Source organism: Salminus brasiliensis, chromosome 23, assembly GCF_030463535.1.
Source record: "Salminus brasiliensis chromosome 23, fSalBra1.hap2, whole genome shotgun sequence".
NCBI lineage: Eukaryota > Metazoa > Chordata > Actinopteri > Characiformes > Bryconidae > Salminus > Salminus brasiliensis.
Genome location: NC_132900.1, coordinates 24,467,310 through 24,491,774, shown reverse-complemented (window position 1 = coordinate 24,491,774; position 24,465 = coordinate 24,467,310). Strand labels below are relative to the sequence as shown.

Sequence of the window (24,465 nt, the reverse complement as noted above, 5' to 3'; positions counted from 1 at the left end):
GTTTATTTTTTTTAAATAATTCTGTTGAAGCATGGTTGAAAAGCAACTGACTTTCACTGGTTAATTTTCATAGCACTTTTATTTATTATTACATTTGTCAGATTCAAGTTATTTCTATGACCATTGTGGGTTTTTCTTTCATTAATTGAGGGCTATCAACAATTTTGTCCATGTGTGTATATGGAGGGAACCAAGATTCATACCCATTCTCTGGTCAAAACTATTTATAAGTTTAAGTCACATACGTCTGTTATGCTTAGCTATACTGATATAACCATAGTGATGGTAAGAGCAATAAAAGTAATAAGGGTGGTTAATAGTAATACTAATAACTATAGATAATAGTTAGATAATGATAATAGATTAATAGTTCATGCAAACTTTAATATAGTTGGTAATGGAGGATGGCCAACTTATAACTTATATATAAGATATCTAAATGAAGAGAGCCAGAAGGTAACACAGACACAGAAGCACCCTGAAACAATGGTGCCCATCTGCTCTACTGTCCACAAACCTGAGTGATTGCATGCAAGCAAAGGTACCACAGCACCAACATCTTAGTTACCACAATTCCTTATGTCCATTAATCCATCCCTGAATCTGCAACATTTATCTAAAGGGAAACATTAATTACCAAAATCTAAACTAAACAATTGAGTTTTCAGCCTAGATTTAATGACTAAATTGGCACATTTTTAATGGACGCAACCATTTAATTGTGGCGCAACCCACAAACTCAGCTCTGCTGCTCATTCCACAAATGCCTGTTCCTTACAAATGTAGCACCATTTAAAAGGGAAATTAACAGGCTTTCCAATGGGATTTGAAGATGGCCTTGAAGTAATAAAGGCATGTACTACATCTTTTTTAGTTGTTTTTTTTTTATCTCGGCAGTGTTACAAAGATGTAAAATAGCTGCCCTAATATATCACTTACGTTAGATTAGTGCTATATCTAATTGAGCCATGAGTTTTCGCTGTTGAACCACATATAACAGTAAACTCAGCAAGAATTATGGCTTTTGAGCCTAAAAGGAGAACCCGTTTGCCACTGTTTATAGAGGAAGTTACGCAACATTTTCTTTTACACAGTTCTCAATATTTTTTTATTATCCACAATTGTTATCAGGTTTGACTTATGTGTACAGTGGTGCTTGGACGTTTGTGAAGCCTTTAGAATTTTTTACATTTTGTAGCTACATAAAAATATAGACCCACATTCTCCTGAAATGTGGGTTAATCTAGATAGCTAGTTCCCCTGGTTGGAGAGTAAACTGAGGCCCCAACTTTTGTAAGACCATAGGCATTAACAGTATTGTGCAAGTCTTTAGCAGCTGAGAGAATTATCTGAAAAGCTATTGACATACCTACACGTTAGCTTGTGTAGCATAGTGCCTTCACTGTAGTACATTCCCTATTTGGCCAAGCTCACCATGCTACACTCGCTGCTACATCCGCTAGCCTGTGTAGCATGATTTAAATAGATGACTGTCAGCCAAATACCATATATATAAACCTGTGTTCTTCTATCCCATATGTCAATAACTTTACTGACCAACAGCATTTTCTGACCACCCACTTTATGTTAATTCAGGTTTATTCTAACGATATCTAGTGTTTTAATACTGCGACGAACAGTTTCAGACCATTAGACTTTGCACAGACCTGGATTTATATACATATAAATTCAACAATGTACAATGCATTATTGGCCAGGGTGAAATCTGTGAAGGGAAGATTGCATTGTAGTCAAAGAATGAGCGCTCCCCTATGAGGGCTACATGGTACAGTCCGGTATTGTGACGTCTTGGCGTTTTGATTCGAGATTGGCAGTTGGAAAATACAAACCGGTGCAAGTAGGAGGGGGAGTTAAGTGTGAGCTAATAAAGAAAGCCTACGGAGAGAAAGGGAAAAGAGAACGGGAATTTGCCTTTATTTGTGTATATAGATATACGCACATTCACACACCGGTAGTCGGGGAATTTTAAAAGGTCCCAATTCGCTTGTCGTTTATTTTTGTTTTATCCGCTCCGTAATCATGGCCTGTGGTGCTACGTTAAAACGGTCTATGGAGTTTGAGGCCCTGCTCAGCCCCCAGTCTCCTAAGCGACGAAGGTGCAACCCGCTGCCGGGCAGCCCGGCCGCTCCGTCCCCGCAGAGATGCAGCCTTCGGCCGCCTACAGAGACTACACCGAACCCGGTGTCCCCTCAGCCCATGGGAGGAGAGCACAGGTTAACTCCAGGTGAGAAACGCCGCTGTAATTGTCGTGTAAAGGCCGAGGTTTGTAGTGGCGCACCGGCTACGCCAACCTCAGTTTTCCGAGGTTTGGTCAGCATCTTGTCGAAAAAAGGATCGGTGCTGTTTATTAACACCGTTTTATGAATGTCTGTGAGGCTGTTAAATATCGTTGAAAATGCTGAAGCATTGTTTTGCGTGTCTTTTAGACAGTATAACTGTGTAGTTGGAGCCCAGACGCAGAGAAGAAATCGTTTTTAATGTTTTCAACATTATTGTGGGGCCGTTTAGCTAGCTAGCAGCTAATCGGGGGATTTACTGAGTAACTTTGGGAGTAGAAACTGCTGCTGTAAGTCCCTGTTGTTCCATTGTGGATGAACACAGGAACCAAACCAAGCCCATGTCCTCCAATAAAAGAAAAACCCAGGCAGTGTTTCTCGGAGGGGCTCCACGATATGGACTCCTCCATTTTAGAGAGGAAAAACGTTAAATACGGAAAACGATGAAGTCGTTTGTGCCTTAAAATGCAAAGTCCATTGTGAAATATTAGTAGGGTCAATACATAGCATCTATTTACGACCTGCTAAACGTCTCATTGTTCAGCTTCTGAACTGAATATGTTGGGTAAAAGTTGTCGATTTAAAGGTTCGGTTAGCCACAGCGTAGCTAGCTAGGTAACTAGTATAGCTATAGCTAGCGCACTATAGCTTGGCTCACTGTATTATAAATTAGTTTGAACTAGCAAAGTAGGCAACTACGCGTCTTTTTTACAAGTTACTTTCAATTAAAACCTGGCGACCTACATAAACCACCGTTTTGTTGAGCTTTAATCGCCACAAGTTCTGTTTAGCTGCATTGTGCTAGCTAGCTACATCGAATTGAACGAGCTGGTGCTAGCTAACGTAAGCTAAGCTAGCGATTGTTACCCCTGTTGTTAACTGAATAAGTGGCATCACACTGGCCAGGAAACTTAAAGTTAAGCTTTTTTAATAATCGTAATATCGGTGATACGGTGGTCCGTAAGAAAAGTAAGTCAAAAGCTTTAAATAGTAAAGTAAAGCGAAAGAACCGCTAAATAAGTCAACAAAGCTACTAGCTTTGTAGCTCATAGCAGCTAACGCAGTAGCTAGTGCTCTGGAGCTAGCGCTGCTTAGTCGATGGTTTTGGGGTATCTAATTAACCCAAGTTGAGCAAAACTGCGATGTATGTGCACTTGGATCCTAGCTAAATAAATCAAAGCAGTAGGATAACTTGTTGATACATATTGCAACCTTACTCGTTTTTACGGTTAATGTTTGGTTTCTTTTCCATTGGCTTCCTAAACAAAACAAATTAGTATTTATTACTAATTAAACACGCAAAGGTAGAATATGCTTTTAAAACATAGTATTGAGTCGCTAACAGTAAATGAATGCTGAATGTGATTTTAAGGGATTTCTGAGGTCTGTGTGTAACATAATGCATATAGGGCATTTTTTTTTTTTTCAAGTGGTCATCTTTTGTGTTATTTTTTGCTTGTCCTGTGTTTCTGTGGCTGTTTTTCCAGAGGTAGCTGAAGGGGTTGTGGTGCTCTGAAATGCAGCTACCCCACCCATTTGGGAAGCCCTGGTCTGTGGCTTTAGGGACCAGTGGATCAATACTGATGATCACATTCTCATCAAAGCCTTCCAGGGTTGTTTGGTTTCCTTTTATCATGGGATGTTAAATAAAATGGCGGTATAGCAATATTTCCAGGATGTCATGGTATCAGGAGATGAATGATTTTCATGTAAATATAGTTGAACCCACACTTTCTGAGAATTGGCACTGTGCTGAAGGCATGGTTTATATGCTGGTCTGTTGGTATGTTGGTCTGTAATTTAAAATGAATGATTCCCTTCTGTAAACCCTGAGGTCCAAAATACCATAAGTGCACGCAGCTTATAAAAATGTAAAAAAATGTGGTGATGCTGCCAGCTATCGAATGCATATCTCAAATGTCATGAAGTAAATGTTCTGATTTCTGACTTTGTAATCAGTGCGGCTAACTGTTCTCTTCTAAGAATGCTCCTCACTGCTGCAGGCAGGGAATAGTCTGTTAATAGTGCTTGGAGGACACTAGGGGGTGCGCTGCTACAACATGATAAAAGGACAGAACTTGATTCAACATAAAATGGCTAATACCCGACCCAATAACAATAAATGTACTTGTATCAACCCTGTTTCATTGGATCAGATCATGCATCCTTTGAGAGCCAAATTGTTGCTGGTAATTTATTTCAGTACAGTAAGTGTGATGTTGGGGGCATGATTTGAACTGTGTTTAGGAAGTGTCTACCCCGGTCTTGGCTGAAACGCTCCTTGTAACTTCACCATGAATGGGTGGGGACTGAACTGCTGTTGACTGAATAAGCAAATGTGTGCAGTGACCCCACACACTGAATCACAAACACGCATCACACAAGCACTTAGTCTGGCATGCACCACTTGGGTCCCCTGACAGTAGTGCAAAGAATCCAAGGGGTGTATCAGACTGTTTTAGTACTGTTACAAAGTTTTCCCATTTAAACTCTTTTAATGGACAGTTGAACCTCTGGTGGTGAATCAAATTCTGTGTTTCTATTAATCTTTGAGAATACAGTGCCAAATATGGATCATATATTTCCTGAATCTGTCAATGCTGCTTCATTGATTGCTAGATCATATGTTGCTCACATTTGGTGTTGACGGGCTATGACGATGGTTTGAGGTTCTCATCTCTGCTTCTTGCCCTGTCTGCTGGATAGATGTAATACCTGGACTAACCAATGGTCACTCAATTATAATTTTTTTTTTTTTTTTTTTTTTTTTTGTGGGGTACATTCAACTGCTTCTGTGAACCTAAGGCCCATTTCAAGCACCAAGACAACTCCTCCACATAAGGTGAAGGTCTGTTTTCATAAGAAATTAGGTCACATAGGGTCTCAGCATTGGTATTCTTTTATGCAATTGATCTTTTAGAAGATGAAAAATTGGTTAAATGCCCTTAGGCCTCAGAAGCTTAAAGAAAGCAATCATGATGCAGAGAAGGAGACCCAACCCAGGATTCCTGCGAAGGAGGATGAAATCAGGAACTTGATCACAACCTCTTTGGGTTTTAGGCTTTTATCTCTTGGACTCAGCTGCCATAAAAGGGTTGTTTTAATCAGGTAAAAAGGTAAAAATCTTTGATGGCCAAAATCAGCTTGGATATGTTTTAGTTAGAAGTTTTAATCTTGTGTGAAGAGGACCTGCAGGATTGTGGTTGTTGCCCATTTTGGACTGTATGAATAGGTTGAATCTAAAATTGGTGTGTCTTCAGATTTTGGCAGTTAATCTGTTTAGAGTAACTGATTATAAATACAGCACTCATGTAGGGTGGTTGATGGGCAAAAAAAAAGGATATTGTCATTCACAGTATGCAGCATGGTGATATGCCTGACTAAATGGAATAGTAAAGTAGGTGTAAATTTGTATGGTGCATGGTGGTGGTGCCTATTGGATGTTTTTTTTTTTTATATATATATAAATAAATAAAGCCTCTTTTAAAGAGGCGGTGCTGTGAAGCTCCAGAGAACCCTTTTGGTGCATTTTCATATTTAAAGAAAGTGAATGGTATTAATTGGATGGGCAGTGGTGGCTCAGTGGTTAGAGCTCCAGGCTATTGATGACTGGGTTGTGGGTTCGATACCTGGGTCAGCAGGCTGCCACTGTTGGTCATTTCACACTCTCAACTCCATCACTCGTCACTGGGTACTCTGTGTATGTGTGTTCATTGCACTGATGGGTTGAAGGCGGAAGCCAAATTCTGTTTGTGAACACTTGGTGAATATGGTTGTTGTGGGAGTCTTTAAATTTCGATGTGTGGAGATTAGCAGAGCCTGAACACCAGTGCTTTGATGGTCTGAAGCTGCTTTGATGGCTGATTGCCAATGCATTAATTTAGGATGCAATACCATTTACATACTAAAGGCAGTTTTATAGAGTTTAATTTGAGCCCTGTTTTCAATGCCTGTGCAACTTTTAATTGCTAGGAATGAAGATGAGGCTTAATCACAGAAATGTTTTTTTTTTTTTTTTTTTTTTTTTTTTTTTTTTTAGCCCTGGGTTTGCAAAACGTTTGATTCCTTGTGGGTTTTTTAATTTATTTTTTTCCTTCACCTTACAGAGCAGATCTTCCAGAACATCCGACAGGAGTACAGCCGCTACCAAAGGCGGCGACAACTGGAGGGTGCCTTCAACCAGACTGAGGCATGTGGCACTGCTGAGGGTTCGAGTCCTTGCCCCACCATCTCCTCCCCCAGCTCACCCTCAGGTCTGATAGTTTTTTTTTTTTTTAATTCTAGTGGCCATTTATACTCTGGTCTTTCACTGTTCAGACCATCTTAGAGGGCTATGAAAAAGAATGTGTATATGGGAGCATCCTAATATGGGAGAATACTGAATGATGTTCAGTACTCTTGCCGCATCAGCTTACCTGTTTAGAACAATTATGTATCTTTGTGTAGTTGGGCCATGAAGGTGTGTGTGTTTATATAAATAAATAAAAATTGTTTGTTTTAGGTGCCTCGTCACTGAAGAAGGACCAGCCCACATTTACGCTGCGGCAGGTGGGCTACCTTTGTGAGCGCCTCCTCAAAGACCACGAAGAGAAAATCCGTGAGGAGTACGAGCAGATCTTGAACACAAAACTGGCAGGTAAAAAGTATTTCTGTGGCAGGGTATAAATTCTATACAGGGTTAAATGAGCTTTGGGTCCCTGGATCTACAGGAGCCTCCTTTTGAAATTAGTTTGGCAGTCTTTAGTGTGGTGGGTGTTTTTTATTAAATAAAAATTAACCATGTGATGAACCGACCTAATCCCAGTAAGACTCTACACAGCAGTATTTGTTTAAACAGACTAAATAAAAAAATGTATCAGGATTAATCAGTAGGCCTATAATTGTACTAAATCTGCACCATTGCCACGGTTGAATAAATTCAGCCGCCTAACCATGCTCTCTTTAGAAACGTTTGTGAAAGAATGTCCTAAATGGCTTAATGAATTGGAGTGTCTATGGATTTAGAATTCTATGTCAAAAGCACCTGTAGGTGTAATGTGTAGGTGTCTCAATACTTTAGCCTGTTAAGGTTTAGGTCTGAGTTCTTACCATGTATATGTCAAGTCATAATGTTGTTTTGGTCAGACTTCTGATTCCCATTTTGCTGCTGTGTGAACAGCTAATTTAGTTGTTTGTTTAGTGGATTTGTAACTAACATTTAGTCATGACTCAATTTAGAAATTTTTAATGATCCTTGCCTAAAAATTGTGGTAATGATTTGAAGTTTGAGAAATTAGCCTCCATTATACCTTGTCCCTAATATAATTTTAGACATTCTTAATGATGTCTGAACTGGCAGCCTTTTTAAATGATCATTCATGTCTCTTTTTTGCAGAACAATATGAGTCGTTTGTGAAATTCACACAAGATCAGATCATGCGGCGGTATGGAGCCAGACCTGCCAGCTGTACGTATCCTTACTGCAGTTTTGTTTTAAAATGATATTGATAAAGGTAATGGCTATTTAATCATCCATGCACTCAGTATATTGTTTCAGGATTGTTACACTTGATGCTGTGGATAAGTTCCTAAATGAAAGTCTTGAGTTGCATGTTTTTCATGGGGCTTGAAAATTAATCGCTTATATTCCGCCACCTCCAGAGGGTGGCTTTATTGCAGTTTCTGGTAAAAATAGCTTGTGATGGCTATCCTATACAGTATCCTCAGTTTACACAATACCTGGACAAGCCTGTCTGCTTTTCAGTTGAATCATCAGTGTTTAGGGGAACAGGGGTGGGTTTCAAATGTGCCTGAAACTTGTTTCAACTTGTTCTGTACTGACAGTGATGCAACACTTATCAGGCTTTGTCTTGTTTTGACAGTCAAGTTCACTAACAGAACTCTTCAGGGTCCAATGTAGTTAAAAAGCCAAAACAGTTTTAACTTATCTTGGGGGGAGGAGCTTAGGTACTGTGGTGTCTGTGTGCTCAGAGAGATTCAACATTGGCATTTCTCTGTAAAAGTACAAGACAAGGAAATGCAAATAAGCAAGCTGGTAAATCCCACGTCTGCCCACTTTGCTCCAAGCTATGACCAGATGCCTAGTTTTGGTCATTTACCATTTTCAGTAAAAGTGAATTTACTCTGTCACTGGTATTTGGATTGTACGCTAATGATGCAGTGTGGCTAACATCTTTACACTTAGTCAGTTGTGTCTCTGGTTAGGCAGACTGAAAGCTAATTGCTGTGTTGCAATTTGCAAATTTGTTCACTGTGCAGCAGTTACTGGTGTTTAAGTTGTAATGGGTGGAGTTTTGATTGTCTAATGCATGCGAATTATGAACTCTATATAACAACTCTCTAACTTATCAATCACATTGTATTGGAAAGAATTTGCGTCCATGTAGAAGTGAAAGTAGCTTTTAACGCAGTGCAGGCCAGATTTCTTGCTTATCCATCTTCTCTTGTAATTGGTAGTATTTCTTTTTTAGCTTCTTAATTTTTTTCTTTGTGTTAAAGTAATGTGTCGAGGTATTTGAGTGGTTTGCTGAAACTGGGAATATTTAGAGGGCTTTAATGCCACTGTAAAATCACCTGGTAGTCCTTTTTTATGGCTTCTGAACCTTGTGCACGGTGTTTAATGAGGGTAAGATCACAGTTGAGAGAGAGAGAGCCACTGGATGGAGAATTTACCCCTTTTGTCCTCCCTAAAATTAAACCCTTAAATTAAATTTGTTTGAAAAATTTAGGTATTTATGTCTCTTCCGTCTCTCTTCAGATGTATCTTGAAGAACGTCTCGGGCCGGTACCAGCCAACCCTCACTGTCGTGGTTGCTGCTGCAGTACCACCATCCTACAAACCCGGCCTTTTTTTTTTTTTTTTTTTTTTTTTTTTTTTTTTTCCCCCTCCCTTTCCCGCTCTCTTTTGGACCCAACCCCCCCCCCCCCCCTTTTTTTTTTTTCATTTTATTTTATTTTATTTTTTTATTTTTTATTTCTTGTTTTGTTAAAGTAAATAAATGCTTGGTGCCATGGGTTATCCACATGTAACTCCCCGCCCCCCTGCCCTGTAATTCTGTACTCTTGCTGAAGGCCCAGCTACAACTGAGTAAAATAAGAATACGATCAGTTTGGGTAGATCTGTGTTTCTCTCCTTTTTTAAAACTAAGCAGCAGCTGATTGTGGGACTGCACACCGCTGTAGAAAAGCTCAGCTAACGTCTGAATGTTTCTGTATAATCCATCCTGTCACTGGGCTGCAGCAGCTGTACCAAACTGTCTTTCTCTCTCTGTCTCCACTTTGTTTCCTAACTCTTTACCTGAGGAATGTGGATTTTTTTTTTTTCTTTATTTTTTTTTTTCTTTTTTTTTTTTTTTTTTTTTGGAAAATAAAGGATCTGTGATAAGCCAGTGGCCTTCTCAGACTTTCTTTTGTCTTGTTTCAGTGTTCAGCTGCTCTTGTTAGGCTCTGTTGCCCTCTAGTGTGTAAATGCTTTTCAAGCTTAAAGGTGAATTCTGATTTCATTTTGGATGTGCATTTTTACCTGGATGAAGTCTCACAATATTTGTGAGTAAATGTAAGACATTTCATTCAGTGGTTTCTGTTGATCTATTCATTATGCATTCATCCTAGTTGTTCACATCCTATATGGACACATTTCTGCACACTTTAGTACACAATTACTATCCTCAGATTACAAAAGTGTATGTAAACGTAATGGCACACTTCTGCAATTAATAGATTTCCATAAAACCTATATGGGGGGGCTAGGAGTAGTTGGTGTACACCTTGTAAAGCAGTATAGATTATCTGTGTGGCTTAACACATGGCAATTGATGTCTAAATGGCTGGCAACAATAACCTGTCCAAATTGTGCCCATAGTCTATTTTGTGCCGCCACCGTTCTTATCTAGCACTGCTTTAATCCCCTTAGACATGGAATTAATCAGAGCTACACCAGTTGCTACCTGAATCCTATTCCACTCCTCCATGATCTCATGGAGCTGGTGGAGGTTTGGGGTTATGTTGGAAAACTGCCATGCAGCTTATTTTCCCCAAGGAAGGGGATTATGCTCTGCTTCAGAAAGTCATAGGAGGTGTTGAAATTCATGTTTCCTTCAATTAACCGATATCTCCCCAGTGCTGGCAGCAATCATGCAGCCCCAGACCATGATGCCGCCGCCACCACCACCACCATGCTTTACTGTATGCAAGACACTTGGCTTGGTACTTCTCACCAGGGCTCCACCACACAAGTCTGACACCATCTGAGCCAAACAAGTTTATCTTTGTCTCGTCCAAACAAACATGGTTCCAGTAATCCATGCTCTTTGACTGCTGGTTTCAGCACACTGTTAGCAGGCTTTCTTGTCAGTTTCATAAGAAGCTTCCTTCAGGCACAACGACCATGCAGACCAAGTTGGTGCAGTGTGCAGCCTATGGTCTGAGCACTGAGAGGCTGACCTCCAACTTCTTCAACCTCTGCAACAATGCTGACCGCACTCATCCATCTTTCTTTTGGAAGCCAACCTCCATATGACTGAACACGTGTGCCCAACTTCATTGATTGACCCTGGCAAGGCCTTTTCTGAGTCTAACCCCTCCTGGAAAACTGCGGCATTACCTTGGCCACTGTGGTGTAGCTTAGTTTCAAGGTGTTAACAATCATCTTACAGCCTAAGCGGTGTTTGTTGAGCAACAATTTTATTTCCCACAGCCTCAGTGTTCTTTGCCATGAGGTGCCATTGTGAATATACAGTGGCCATGTTATGTCCAAATTTCTTTTCTATAGTGTTGTCTCACAAAAAGCTATAATAAAATATTAGCTGGAATGTGAGGGGTGCACCAAGATGTGTGAGATACTGTGTATATGTACAGGGTGGGCCATTTATATGGATACACCTGAATAAAATTGGAATGGTTGGTGATATTAACTTCCTGTTTGTGGCACATTAGTATATGGGAGGGGGAAAACTTTTCAAGATGGGTGGTGACCATGGTGGCCATTTTGAAGTTGACCATTTTGGGTCCAACTTTAGTTTTTTCAATGGGAAGAGGGTCATGTGACATCAAACTTATTGAGAATTTCACAAGAAAAACAATGGTGTGCTTGCTTTTAACATACCTTTATTTATTCTTTCATGAGTTATTTACAAGCTTCTCTTTGTTTACAGCCATTGACGTTGCAGAGATTAACATGTGAGGAGCGGATAGAAATTGTGTTGATGTCTGGTGAACGCAGTACCCGGGTCATTGCAGCAGATTTCAATGCAAGACACCCTACGAGACCACCCATCTCCTATGCTACAGTTAGCAAACTGCTTGCCAAGTTTCGTAAAACTGGTTCAGTGTTGGATTTGCCAAAATGAAAACTGTCATTAATGAAGAAGCATCAGTGGCTGTCCTAGCTTCATTCAGCAAGAGCCCACAGCGTAGCACTCGCCGCATGTCACTGGAGAGTGGCATCAGTCGAACAGCCCTTCGGCGGATATTAGCTACTCACAAATGGCACCCTTACAAACTCCAGCTGCTGCAGCATCTCAACAAGGATGACCCAGATCGGCGCACTGAATTTGCAGAATGGGCAAAACAAAAATTGGAACAGGACCCTCAGTTTACACAGAACATTTTGTTCAATGATGAGGCAAACTTTTATGTGAATGGTGAAGTTAACGGAAGAATGGTCTGACACTAACCCACATTGGATAGATCCCTCCAAGACTGTTTTAACAAAAATTGATGGAATGGTGTGTTATATGGGGTACAAAGATAGTGGGGCCATTCTTCATCAGTGGAAACCTCAAGGCCACTGGATATTTGAAATTGCTACATGATAATGTGTTTCCCTCTTTATGCACTGAAGCTGGCACGTTCCCTGAGTTTTTCCAGCAAGATGGTGCACCACCACATTATGGGTGTCAGGTCCGAGCATTCCTAGATGAACAGTTTCCTGGAAAGTGGATTGGTCGTCGTGGGCCAGTTGAATGGCCCCCAAGGTCTCCCGATCTGACCCCCTTAGACTTTTATCTTTGGGGTCATCTGAAGGCAATTGTCTATGCTGTGAAAATACGAGATGTGCAGCACCTGAAACTACAGATACTGGAAGCCTGTGCTAGCATTTCTTCTGCGGTGTTGCTATCAGTGTGTGAAGAGTGGGAGAAGAGGGGTGCATTGACAATCCAACACAATGGGCAGCACTTTGAATTTTATAAGTGGTCAGAAACTTGTAAATAACTCATGAAAGAATAAAGTCACGTTAAAAGCAAGCACACCATTGTTTTTCTTGTGAAATTCTCAATAAGTTTGATGTCACATGACCTTCTTCCCATTGAAAAAACTAAAGTTGGATCCAAAATGGCTGACTTTAAAATAGCCGCCATGGTCACCACCCATCTTGAAAAGTTTTCCCCTCCCATATACTAATGTGCCACAAACAGGAAGTTAATAATATCAACCATTCCCATTTTATTTAGGTGTATCCATACAAATGGCCCACCCTGTATATATGAAGTACATGGACCTTTATAGATTATATACCAAATTATATACAGACACACTTCTGCACATTTTAATGCACAAATAGTGCTTGTTTACTCAAGGGACATGGACAAACACATTCCCCATTTGGCCTCTGCCTTTAACCCCTCAGCTTTTCTACCCATCTGTGCAGTGGGTAGAAGGCTAGTGCACGTGCGCGGAGCGGTGGGCAGCCTTCGCTGCAGTGCCGGACAGCAGAGAGGGCTAATGGCATGCTCAAGGGCAGATCACAACCCTGTGTGTGTGTGTGTGTGTGTGTGTGTGTGTTCTAATAAATCGTTATTCGTTATTGCAATAAGCAACAACAACAAAAGCAACCCTCCCGCGCTCGTTATTGCAATAATAACTGCAGTTTGGAGTGTTTCCGTTGGAAAGTTGGACAGTATGTAAACTGTTGTGTTTAAATCATGTATTAAATCATGAGCGAGGGAGTTTTTAGCGTGAACTTTTCATCGAGCATAATGCCAATTATTACTACTTGTGAAGTTTACTAGCAGGTTTCCAAGTTTTCCCACCCAGTGACGTCACTGCGCTCAGGTGCGCTGGTACACTGCAGCGCAGGTAAACGGAAGTGCCTCTGAAGGCGGTGGTTTTTAGGCAGTGTGAAAACCAGGAGCTTCTAAAGGTTTACAGGGAGAGAAAGAGAGAAACTGTCCAGTCTGGCTGTTTGTTTATTTTACTGTTTATCTCAAACACGCTCGTGCGTTTCCACAGGAAGGAAGAGCGCGAGAGGAAAAGCAGAGAGGCTGGGTGGCGTTTAGTTCACTGGTAGTTACTCACTTGCACACACACAAACACACACGGTGCTCGGTGCTACACACACCGCAAACGCATGGTGTGGTCGCACTGAGCCTTTAAGCCACGAGCTCCTTCACTCAGCATTAAAGTGTTGGATCTACTCAGAGAAGAAGGAACCTGGACTGATCTGCTGAAGGACTGAAACAAATCCAGAGAAAACTGGTGAGTCCAACTTCTCCCTAACTTCTTCCTGGAGTGTTTGAGCTCCGGTTAGGAAGATTTATCTCAGTGATCTTCAGGCTGCTTCTGAAACCACCTGCTGTTTTCTCCAGGGTAATTCCACACCCAGCCCAGGTCCTGTTAAACTGACCTGTGTTGTTATTAATTATGATATTAATGCTTTAGAGTGATTTGGAATGAGGAATGCCATATAAGGAGTCTACAGGATGTGGCTTTGTTTATGTGCTTTGGCAGGAAGAGTCCCAGAGGAGCAGCACTGACCGTCTGCTCCTCACCCTGTAGATCATTCATATAGAAGATAGAAACACATTATTCCTAATCACTGCTTAACAATGTAATCTATGATTATTAATAATAATAATTATTATTAATAAACGATTGTTAATAATCATAACACTTTCTTATTGTCATTTTTATAGGGAGGAACTGCAATATTGGAATCATCAGTATCAACACAGTTGGTATTAGTGTAGCTCAGGTGTTTAGATGTGTGTGATTTGTGAAGCTGATGTGTGTACTGAATTCTGCAAGAGCAGAGGGTTTAGGTGTAGCTGGACTGCTGCACTAAAATACCTGTGTTTTATTCATTTTACTGCAATTGAAACCTCTGCCAAAAACGATATTGTTTATATCCAATATAAAGTCATATGTTAAATATATATGTAATGTTGACCCATGTGGGTTTAGTCCCAGTCTCTACAGTTTAGAAACGTGTACGTATCAGAATCAGCAGATATACTAAATTCAGTATTGTCTGCCTACTGTTGGTAAACTCTCTGTAGAGAGTCTGTTATTTATAGTAGTTGTTAGTTATAGTAGTTCTATATGTATAATAAGTGCATTATATTAACAACTACAAAAATAGTCATTTTATTTACTATCCAAACTGACCACGTCTGAGTTGGCATGTTGGACTGTTGATGATGGTAACATAGTGGCAAATCTTGGGACTATTTTTTGCTGTACAACACCCTGCTTGTATCCCTCCACCATTTTAATGACATGCGATTTTAAAAAAACACATTTAAGACCCAAAATCTATGGTAAAACAGTGTGACAGGTAGTGTATTCATAACCATTTGGTGTAATTACTTTATGTAGGGGGTTAGATGTCTAGTTCCATTCAGCACACCAGTTTTTACCAAGTTTCTCTAGAACTGAGCGTTAAACATCAAACCCACTCTGTTCTGTTCACACCTTTGAACTTCTACAGGGATATTTTGAAGCTGTGGAGTTTCCCTTTGAGGCTGAGAAATGGTTCGCATTGATCCCGATGAAGAGGCCGGTTTCCCTGTGAATCGAGACAAGCAAGAGGAGGAGGAGCAGCAGGAAGAGGATCAGCAGGAAGAGAAGCAGAGAGGATGCTGCGAGAGGTTTCACTTTCAAGTCTCCAGATGGATGCTTCCAGAAGAACTGCGAGAAACATATTTAGACCGCGCCAACTGCCTGCCACCCCCTATCTTTATCATCCTCATCAGCATAGGAGAGGTGGGACCCATTTTACCATTGTATTAAATGCAAAAGTTTAACCTATAACAATTGACCTCGCCTATTTAGCTTATAGTCATTTAGCCCCACCCATTTAGCCTACAGCAGTTTAGCCCTGCCCATTAAGCCTGTAGCAGTTTAGAAAATCAGAGTTAAACAGTTACCTCTGAAGGTGTCCTGTGGTATCTGACACAAAGAAAGCAGCAGATGTAAGTTATGAGGTGGGGCATCAATGAATCGCATAAACCATAGGTGTAGTTGGAAGCTCTTTTTAGAAGCATTTTTGGGAGATGCTGACCACTACATACCAGAAAAAAAACTTGCCTGATGTTATTGAGATGTTCTAAGCCAGTAGTCTAGCCATCACAGTTTGGCTCTTTGGAGATACTTTTGCTTGCCCATTTTCCTGCTTTTAGCACATCACCATTAACCTTTAACTGATCACTTTCTGTCTAATATATCCCACCCCTTGAGAGATGCCACTGTAGTTGCAGACACTCAATGTTTTTCACTTCACCCGTCAGTGGTGCTAATAATAGGGCTGATTGGTGTTTAATGTGTTTTAATCTTTGCGACATCATAAAACAATGACTCCAAATAGACAAATCTGATGTCTTTTAGAAACAGTAAAGTTCTATAAATCTTAAAGGTGCTTACTAGAACCATTAAGGAACACTCTTCTTTAAAGAGTACTGCAGTGGACGTGTCTGAGTGTTGGCAGCAATGTGTGTTTGATTTGGAGGTGGATTTGTGACAGAGACTGGGAGGCTGCTGTATTCAGCAGTGTGTTTTTCCGCTGCTGGAAAGTCTAAATGAGCAGATTCATGTCTGACTCCTCTAAACCACAACGGTGGTTTTCTCCGAAAATAGCCATGTTTTACAGTTTCATAAGCATAAGGAGTTTTATTTCTAATCCACAAATGAAATTTCCTGCTGTGAAACACTGTGTGACTCTACTTCTACTGAGTGTACAGAGTATATTCATAACATGTATTCAGAATTATCACTAAAATATACTGTTTTCAGTATAACTTTATTATGGGTGTAATGTTACTGTGCACTTTAGTGCAAGATCTGCCGTTGACGTTTGATTCTTTAGCAGACCTTCTTATCCAGGGGTTTCAAAAAGTCAAGCTGTCCCTCAGGGATGTATGGAGTGCCAAACTTATTACACAAATAAATAATAAGTCTTTAATCAACATTTTGAAAACCAAAATAAAAAAATAGATGTGAATGGAATGCATTTTAAAGATGCTTGACTACTTTATTACTCTTTGTAGTTATTTAATACTGATTTTGGTCTGTAAAGTGTAATTCTGTGCTCTCTTTTTGTGGATTTTGCTGATCAAGGCTTTAGCTTCTGGAATCTCTAATTTACTTCTGTTTTGTCCTTTTGCTACTGGGTTTGGGCACATTTATCTTTTGGGTCTTAGAAGGCATTCACCTTGAATCTTATTGATCAACTGATTTTGGAGTGATACCTAGCTTTTGAGGCGTTTTCTAACATGGCTGAGCAAATGTGTAAGTACACAGTAGCAGATAAACTGAATTTCTGCATTTAAAGTGCGACAACAATGTTGTGACTAATTACTGAATTGTATGTAGATTCATTCACTCATGGCTCTTGCCTATGGCAAGTGTCAAACGGTTTGCCATAGGTGGGTGTGTTCTTGGTTGTAGCGACATTTATAAACATATTTGTGACCACTGATTTGGGTAGAAGCAAAAGAACACAGCTGAAGCAAAATCTATAAATCTATCTATAAAAAATCTATAAATCTAAAAATCTATAAAAAAACTAAATGAAACATCTAAAAATGTATATATAACTGATGTATTTTTAGATATATCTTGCATTTACACTATATACTTTTTTATTGCTTACCACTGAATACCAGGAATACCCCACATGGTCGTCTAGCCACCACAGTTTGTCCCTGGCGTCGCCCAGGCCTGCTCTATACAGATGTAGATAAGAGCTTTTCAGTCATCCATCGAGTTCCATCAGAGCTATAATCTTGCTAATAGTGTACAACCATAATAAACTGATACAGGATAATGTAAAATGCTCATAATAGAACTTATTGTACATACAAGGTTCCTCATAATACCCATGTCTCTGTCTCCGTCTTCATCGCAGGAGGTTGGCTAATAATAAAAGCAAGCTTAGCGCTGGTAGGCTATTAGCAGCAGCAGTGAAAAGTCTCTCCTGGTAATAACACTGTGCTCTAACTCTGGGCAGTTGGCAGTTTTTATCTACTATGCGGTGTGGAAGCCTCAGAAGCAGTGGGTGACGCTGGATCAAGGCATCTGGAACAGCCCCCTCACTTACAAACCCGACCACCGGCAGGAGGCATGGCGCTTTCTATCATACATGTTTGTGCACGCTGGGTAAGAGCTCCTTCATCTGTTTCCTTCTTTATGTTTGACTTCTGCCAGCGGTATGGAGGGAAAACACAAGAAGAGCATCTGCTCTTTATCTGCAGTCACTTTAAGGAAGAGTTCCCAATGGTATCACTCTACATACTGCTCTCCAGTTAAAAGTGAAATAGTGGGATGTTAGGAGGATGATAATGTATTTCCAGCATTTTTAAGGCTTGTTTGTGTAGCTTTTCACAGATTTTGATATAAAAAAGTGTTTCAGTGTGTGTGACGGAGGTGAGACTGGTGACCAGTCTGTGTCCAGTGTTTGTTAGCAGTAGCAGTGCATAGCATCTCCAGTTGTAAAAAAAGGAAGCACACATCAGATACCAAACACTGTCTTAGCTTATGGGCTGCACCCATATGTTTGTGCATTCACATGTACACTATATGTCCAATTGTTTGTGGGCACCCCTTCCCATGCTTGTTCATGCCCTTGTAGAGAAGTATTGTCAATAGAATGAGCATGAACTCTGATAAGATAAGCATGAACCTGTTGGCACAATGTCAAAGCGTGTGCTAGAATGGGCTAGAATGGTATAAAGCCACCCAGCATTGAGCTGTGGAGCAAACCGTATTCTCTGGAATGATGGTGATCCATCCAATACTTTTGGGATAAGCTGGGGAGTTGAAGATGAGGTGGGGTGGTAATCGTCCAGCATTCTGACCTCACTAATGCTCTTGTCGCTGAATGCAACCAGGTCCTCACAGCAGTGCCCCAAAATATAAACGCAAGGGTATTCAAAATAATTAGACCAGTGAATGTCCAGGTGTCCCAATATTTTTGTCCATATAGTGTAATTTTTTTTAGGGTTTTATTGACTAAGTTTGGTGTTCTTTTTCTCTAGAATACAGCATATACTGGGGAATCTGGTGCTGCAGCTGCTGCTGGGCATCCCACTGGAGTTGGTTCACAAGGGCTTTGAGGTGGGGATGGTCTACCTGGGCGGGGTTCTTGCAGGTGAGCCGAAATTAAATAAAGAATAATCAGTGAACTTCATTGTATGAAAGGCTTTCAGGACATGGATTCAGCTACGCTGCAAAAATGATATCTTAATTAAAATCTATAAATGTTGTCAAAATATGTGATTTTTATAAACAATTATACAATTATTCAGCTTATTGGTAAATGATTGGCCGCTTCTAATCTACTGAAAGCATTGTATTCCACAGGCACTTTCTTAACAATAATTAAATGGTTCTTTCTTAAATTAAGTGAAATGATCTGTCAATAGAATTTGTAATCCCTCAAAACAAGACAAAATGCACTATTTGGACAAAAGTATTGGGACACCAGCTCATTTATTGTTCCTTTCGAAATCAAGGATATCAAAGGAGTTTATACTGCTTTTGTTGGAGTGCTCTACTGTCTGTTTATCTCTACTGTACAGGGAAGGCTTTCTAGTAGATTTTGGAGTGCTACTATGAGTTGTTTTTTGTATTGGACGGAGCACCATCATTCCTGAGAACACAGTTCCACTGCTCCACTGCTCCACCGATCAATACTTGGGGGGCTTTATATACCCCTCCAGCCAACTCCTGGCATTAGGCATGGTGCCATGAGGGTCATGTTAATCTGCTCCAGAGAGTCCAGTTCTATTGCCAACAGGGACTGGACAAGCTGTGTGAGTGCATTTGCATACCTCAGCAGTGGGTGCAACCTGAAGTAGCTAACAAAAATTCACTAGAAGAGGTGTTTGGACATTTGGACTTGTAGTGTAAGTTAATTAATCTTATAATTTTACTACAATAAATGAGATCTATTATTTAGACTACATTCGAAAATATTGTTTGCAGTGTAGCTTTAGGTTTTCTAGTGAGAATCAGCAGAAAGTGAGCAGCTCAAGACGAGGCTTTATTTGCCTTTCAGCAACCCACAGACTGTACTTTACTGTAATCAGAGGTTTGCAAATTAGATACAGCTGTGGGGCATTTATGCAACTGTTGTGTACATTTTCAACCTTTATTCTGTATTCTCAATGCTGGTTCTCCGCTTGTGCTGTACTGTTTATGTAAATAAATGTATTATTTATTTACTATTCATATTTATAATAATATAATCTTATTTACGCTTAGTATTAATAATATTATTTATAAACTTATAACACAGTTTTATTTATTTATTTACCCTTTCTTTCCCTAAATTTGGATTCAAAGTACCCAACCTATACATGTTCTCACCCCATCCCATGAAATGCTCCTGACACTGTGAGGATCTCTTGACTTAACTACTGCAACTCACGCCTGGCTGGTCTTCCTACATGTGCCTTTAGGCCTCTGCAACTGATCCTGAATGCAGTAGCGAGACTTGTCTTCAACCTTCTGAAGTTTACTCACATTACTCACTTGCTGCATACTATTTACTGGCTTCCTGTTGCAGCCTGCTAGCCTACAAAGCCGACAAAAATGGTCCAGCCCCTCCCTACCCCGATGGCAATGGTCAAAATCTGAATTGTACGAAGAACATTTGTGCTTGGTTTGACCCACCATCTCTCATGAAGCATGGAGGACAAGTGTTTAAATTACTCTCTGTTCTGGCACCAAAGTGGTGGAATGAACTCCCCCTGAGTGTCTGAACAGCAGAATTACTCGCTATCATTAAATGTCAACTGAAGACCCACCTCTTTCGGGTGCATATTATATAAGCAGTAATCTCGGTTAAAAGCTTTTATTGCATCAGCTCTTATCTTGTTCTTCTCCACAGGTTTTGCATAGTTTAGTGACCTCCACACTCAGGTTCTAGCAGTTATGTGTTGCTTTCGAATTGCTGCTTTAGGGCTTTTTTTTCTGGCAGGGTCATGGCTCATAAGTATCTTGAATTCAGGGTCTATCAACACCAGCTTTGGATATTTTGATTGAATAATTTAGTGCTTTTGTAAGTCGCTTTGGATAAGAGTGTCTGTAAACATTGGAACTTCAGCTGTAACACCTATACAGGGCAGTGGTGAGTAGCCAATGTATTTTATTTGAGTTGTTCTCCGCCTGTTGTTGTGTTTAGGAATTTCTAAACTATGACTGCTAGGAAAAAAAGATAAAGCAGCCAAACTGGTAGCTAGTGTAAGCTGTGGTCACACTAGACATTTGCATTTTTTTTTTTTTGCTTAGGCCTAAGCCTGGTCACCAAAAAATACTCCATGCTAGCGTTAGCTAACAAACAAGTGAACATAATTATTCTAGGTCATTGTATAAATACTACACCACAATACCACACACTGAGGATTAGTGTATATAACTAAAAATAACAGCTATGGTTGGGGCAGTGAGGAGATTTATGTTAATGAAGTATGTGTATTGTCCCAGGTTCCCTGGCCAGTTCCATTTTTGACCCGTACAGTGCCCTGGTGGGCGCCTCTGGAGGAGTCTATGCCCTCATTGGTGGATACCTAATGAATGCTGTGGTGGTAAGTTGTGTATTCATTTCACTCTGAAAAGGCAAATTAGTTACATTGCAATAACAATAAAACCTATACCCAGCTACACTGATACAACAGGGTTTAGTACCAATCCTGAGAGTTACTGTGACAAACAGAACCTTTCACTGATGTATTGAGTCAATAATGAAACACTGAGGTAGTAAGAAGCTCTAAATCAGTTACAGTTTGATAAAATAGATGCTTCTGATGTGGCTGTTGTTGATCTTGGCAAACCTGGCATTTTACTTTCCCTGACCGGGTTCAGCTCAAACGCAGCTCTAATACTTTTGGAAGCTAGAAAAACAAGAACCCTGTGAATTTTACCATTTTCCATTTTTTTTTCCCCATTGAAAATGGTAAAATTCACAGTGTTGCTGTGGTACCCAGTGTTGCTGTGGTGTCTGTTACTATTAACTAGTTTAGAACCACTGTTTTGTCTGAAAAACTCATACCTTTTCCTTACCTCTCTCTTACAGAACTTTAGGGAGATGATTCCTCTGCTAGGAATTTTCCGTATCATGGTGATCGTCCTCATCGGTTTGTTAACATACACACTTACCCGGATGCAGATTCCAGTATTTCCACTTATATGCAGCTTTATTAATCCCTGTAAAGCAGCTGCTGATTTTCTTAACAATGCTCTGTTTACTGCTGTTGTTTCAGTGGGGACGGATGTGGGCTTTGCTCTGTACAGGAGATTTCTGAGTGATGAAGTTGGATTGAAGGTAAGTGAGTGCTTTTTTGTGACTTTGCCTCATTTAACCCTAGGAGGTCCATCTGTTTATGTAAAGTGTGTCTGTATGCCAGGCGTATGCCACTTGGATTAATGTCCCAGTGAGAGTCTGTGTGCCTCAGGCCAGTTTTAAAGGCCAGTTATTCGATTAACAGACCAGGTGTTCCTGCTTTTCCTGCACCAGGTGTCGTTCGTGGCCCACATTGGTGGAGGAGTAGCAGGAATGACCATCGGCTATGTTTTCTTCAGCAACTACAACCAGAAACTTTTGAAGGACCCTCGCTTCTGGTTCTGCATCGTTGGCTACATAGTCTTCCTGATCTTTGCAGTTTTGTTCAATATCTTCCTCTCTCCAGCTCCTCACTAAGCAGTTGCCTACATCACAGCCAGATGTTCACGTTCCCCATGTAAGTGCCTGTGTGCGCAGGTAGACTGTGTGTATTTAAAGCAATAGTTTGGTAAAAAATCAACTCATTTCCTTTTTAATTCAAACAGCCAGTCAGCCGGGATATACTGGATTTCTAAAGTTTTTATTAACTTGACAGACTTGAAATACATTACTTGAACTTGAAAGACATTAACTTTCTGCTATTAAATGCCACACTACAGCTATTCAACACAGCATTACTGTAGTTAAACACCACATTACTGATATTTATCACATTAAACGCTGCCTTACTGGTATTAAAGGCTATGTTACCGCTAGCACATACTGCATTACTGGTATAACATGCCACATTTCTGATATTAAACATCACATTACTGCATTGAATACCACAGTACTGCGAAAAACACCCCATTAGTACTATTGCACACATTTTTAACTGTTTTATAGATTCTTTGAGGTGAGGGGTGTGTAAATTCATTTTTTTGCCAAATTATTCCTTTATGGCCCTTTTTTTTTTATGCTGAAGCCCTTTAAGGTGAAGTGAATTTTCTGACAATCTTGGGTGTTTTATTGGTCAATATACCTCAACAGAAGATGTTGTTACAGTTTTGGCAAAATACAGTTTGTTGCCTAGCGGGTTTTTTATATTCTTTGTTGTATTGTTGAACTGACTGTGCCAAAGTCTTAGCTGGCCATTAAGCTGTTTCTAAAAACAATCCATTATGACTGTGTGTGTAAGTTGTGCAGGTAAACACCCTTACTGCCCTTTACATTTGTTTGTTTAAGTTTATTCTGCCTAAGACTTTTGCACAGTGTATCTCTTTCATGGTGCCATGTATTTTTATACATCTATGCTATCTCCACTTCTGTACTTGGCGAAGGGTTTTTAAGTGTTTCTCAGAATTATGTGTCCTACATGAGCTCTTCTCCAAAAGTGCCATCCTGTCTCAGGGCTTTAAGCTTTATCTGCTAGAAATGTCAGAGGTTTAGCACTGATTCTGCACTTTTCTGTACCCTGCTTTTTTATTTAGCACTCTTTTTTTTTTGTGTGTGAACATGAATTTAACATATTTTGGTAGAAATATGTTACAGTATATGTATCAAACCTAATCCTAAAAAAATATTATGGTTGCAGTTTCATATAAATATAAACATATTTACATAGGACCCACCCATTCATTCAGGCAGGAACAGTTTAGCCTCGCTCATTCAGCCTACACAAGTTGAGCCACACGCACTCAGTCTGCAGTAGTTGGGCCCCAGCCATTCAACTATTAACTGCCTGTTTTTAATTCTGTGATGTCACAACCATAAAGACATTTACATAGGACCTGCCCATTTAAATTATAGCAGTTTCCCCATGGTTCGCCTTACAGCCCCATCAGTTAGTTTAAAAGCATTTTAGCCCCACCAATTAAATCTACTGCAGTTTAACCTCACCTATTAGAGTTGTGATTCTGGAGACAGTCTATAGGAGAGTTATTAGAGGGGAAGATGTTGAGAAAACAATGTAGTTTTGTTCCTGGCTGTCTGGAAGCAAAAAGATCTTTACAGCTTCCCAAGGATTCCCACATTTGAATGGAGCGACTCTGAGCATTTCATCCTGAACTCTACTGCTGTTATCTGCTGTTATTTATTTCAGTCCGAACTGCAATTTCTATGTGGGTCTTAAAGGTATAGTGTGTTTTTTGTGGTGAGATATAAAGAAAAGTTTGTTTAAAAGTGAAATTTGTGGTTCATAAAAAAACCCATCAAGCCCCTTTGAACAGCAGAGGGCAGTGGTTATCAGGTTTAGGAATGAATCTGTGGCGTTCTCCCTTTTCCCCTTTTATCCGGCTTTGTAGCCTGCAGGGTGTGGTGTTGCATAAACAGTCGATATGAGATTGATATGAAATTGTGTCAAATCACTGATCATCATGTGCTCCAACCATTATCCTGCGTCAGACTTTCTCTTCCATCAAATCACTGTGTAAAATTATTCCCTACAAATAAGTGTTGGAGTTGTGTCATTGCTTTAATTGTTTTATTTTTTTGTTTGTTAAAATACATTTCCAAGGTAATGAAAAGTGTTTGTTATTGTCTAAACCTTTACTATACACCCACCAAGCAGTCAAAGTCAAAACCATTGACCGGTGAGAGAAGTAACATGTTTGTTGGACTGCTGTTTTCAGTCCAGTAGTGACACTGAGATGCTTAAAAACATCTGCAGCTCTGCTGTGTCTGATATACAGA

General features: G+C 40.0%; 2 protein-coding genes across 3 annotated transcripts; both read left to right on the top strand.

Annotated features, from left to right (window-relative positions):
* The first annotated feature begins 1,846 nt into the window (after positions 1–1,846).
* Positions 1,847–9,150, top strand: akirin1 (akirin 1). The gene is made up of 5 exons (XM_072668476.1): positions 1,847–2,245; positions 6,404–6,550; positions 6,799–6,933; positions 7,672–7,743; positions 9,055–9,150. The coding sequence occupies exons 1-5, from the start codon at positions 2,041–2,043 to the stop codon at positions 9,063–9,065; spliced, it is 570 nt and encodes a 189-aa protein (XP_072524577.1). The 5' UTR covers positions 1,847–2,040; the 3' UTR covers positions 9,066–9,150.
* Positions 9,151–13,430: 4,280 nt separating this feature from the next.
* On the top strand, positions 13,431–24,279 carry rhbdl2 (rhomboid, veinlet-like 2 (Drosophila)). 2 transcript variants are annotated; one of them, XM_072669308.1, is made up of 9 exons: positions 13,431–13,772; positions 14,210–14,268; positions 15,004–15,278; positions 17,521–17,669; positions 18,548–18,660; positions 21,000–21,100; positions 21,589–21,649; positions 21,776–21,837; positions 22,030–24,279. In XM_072669308.1, exons 3-9 carry the CDS (start codon positions 15,045–15,047, stop codon positions 22,210–22,212), a joined length of 903 nt encoding a protein of 300 aa, XP_072525409.1. In that variant the 5' UTR covers positions 13,431–13,772; positions 14,210–14,268; positions 15,004–15,044; the 3' UTR covers positions 22,213–24,279. The 2 variants fall into 2 exon arrangements, with proteins under 2 accessions (XP_072525409.1, XP_072525410.1); XM_072669309.1 differs by lacking the exon at positions 14,210–14,268.
* The last annotated feature ends 186 nt before the right edge of the window (positions 24,280–24,465 follow it).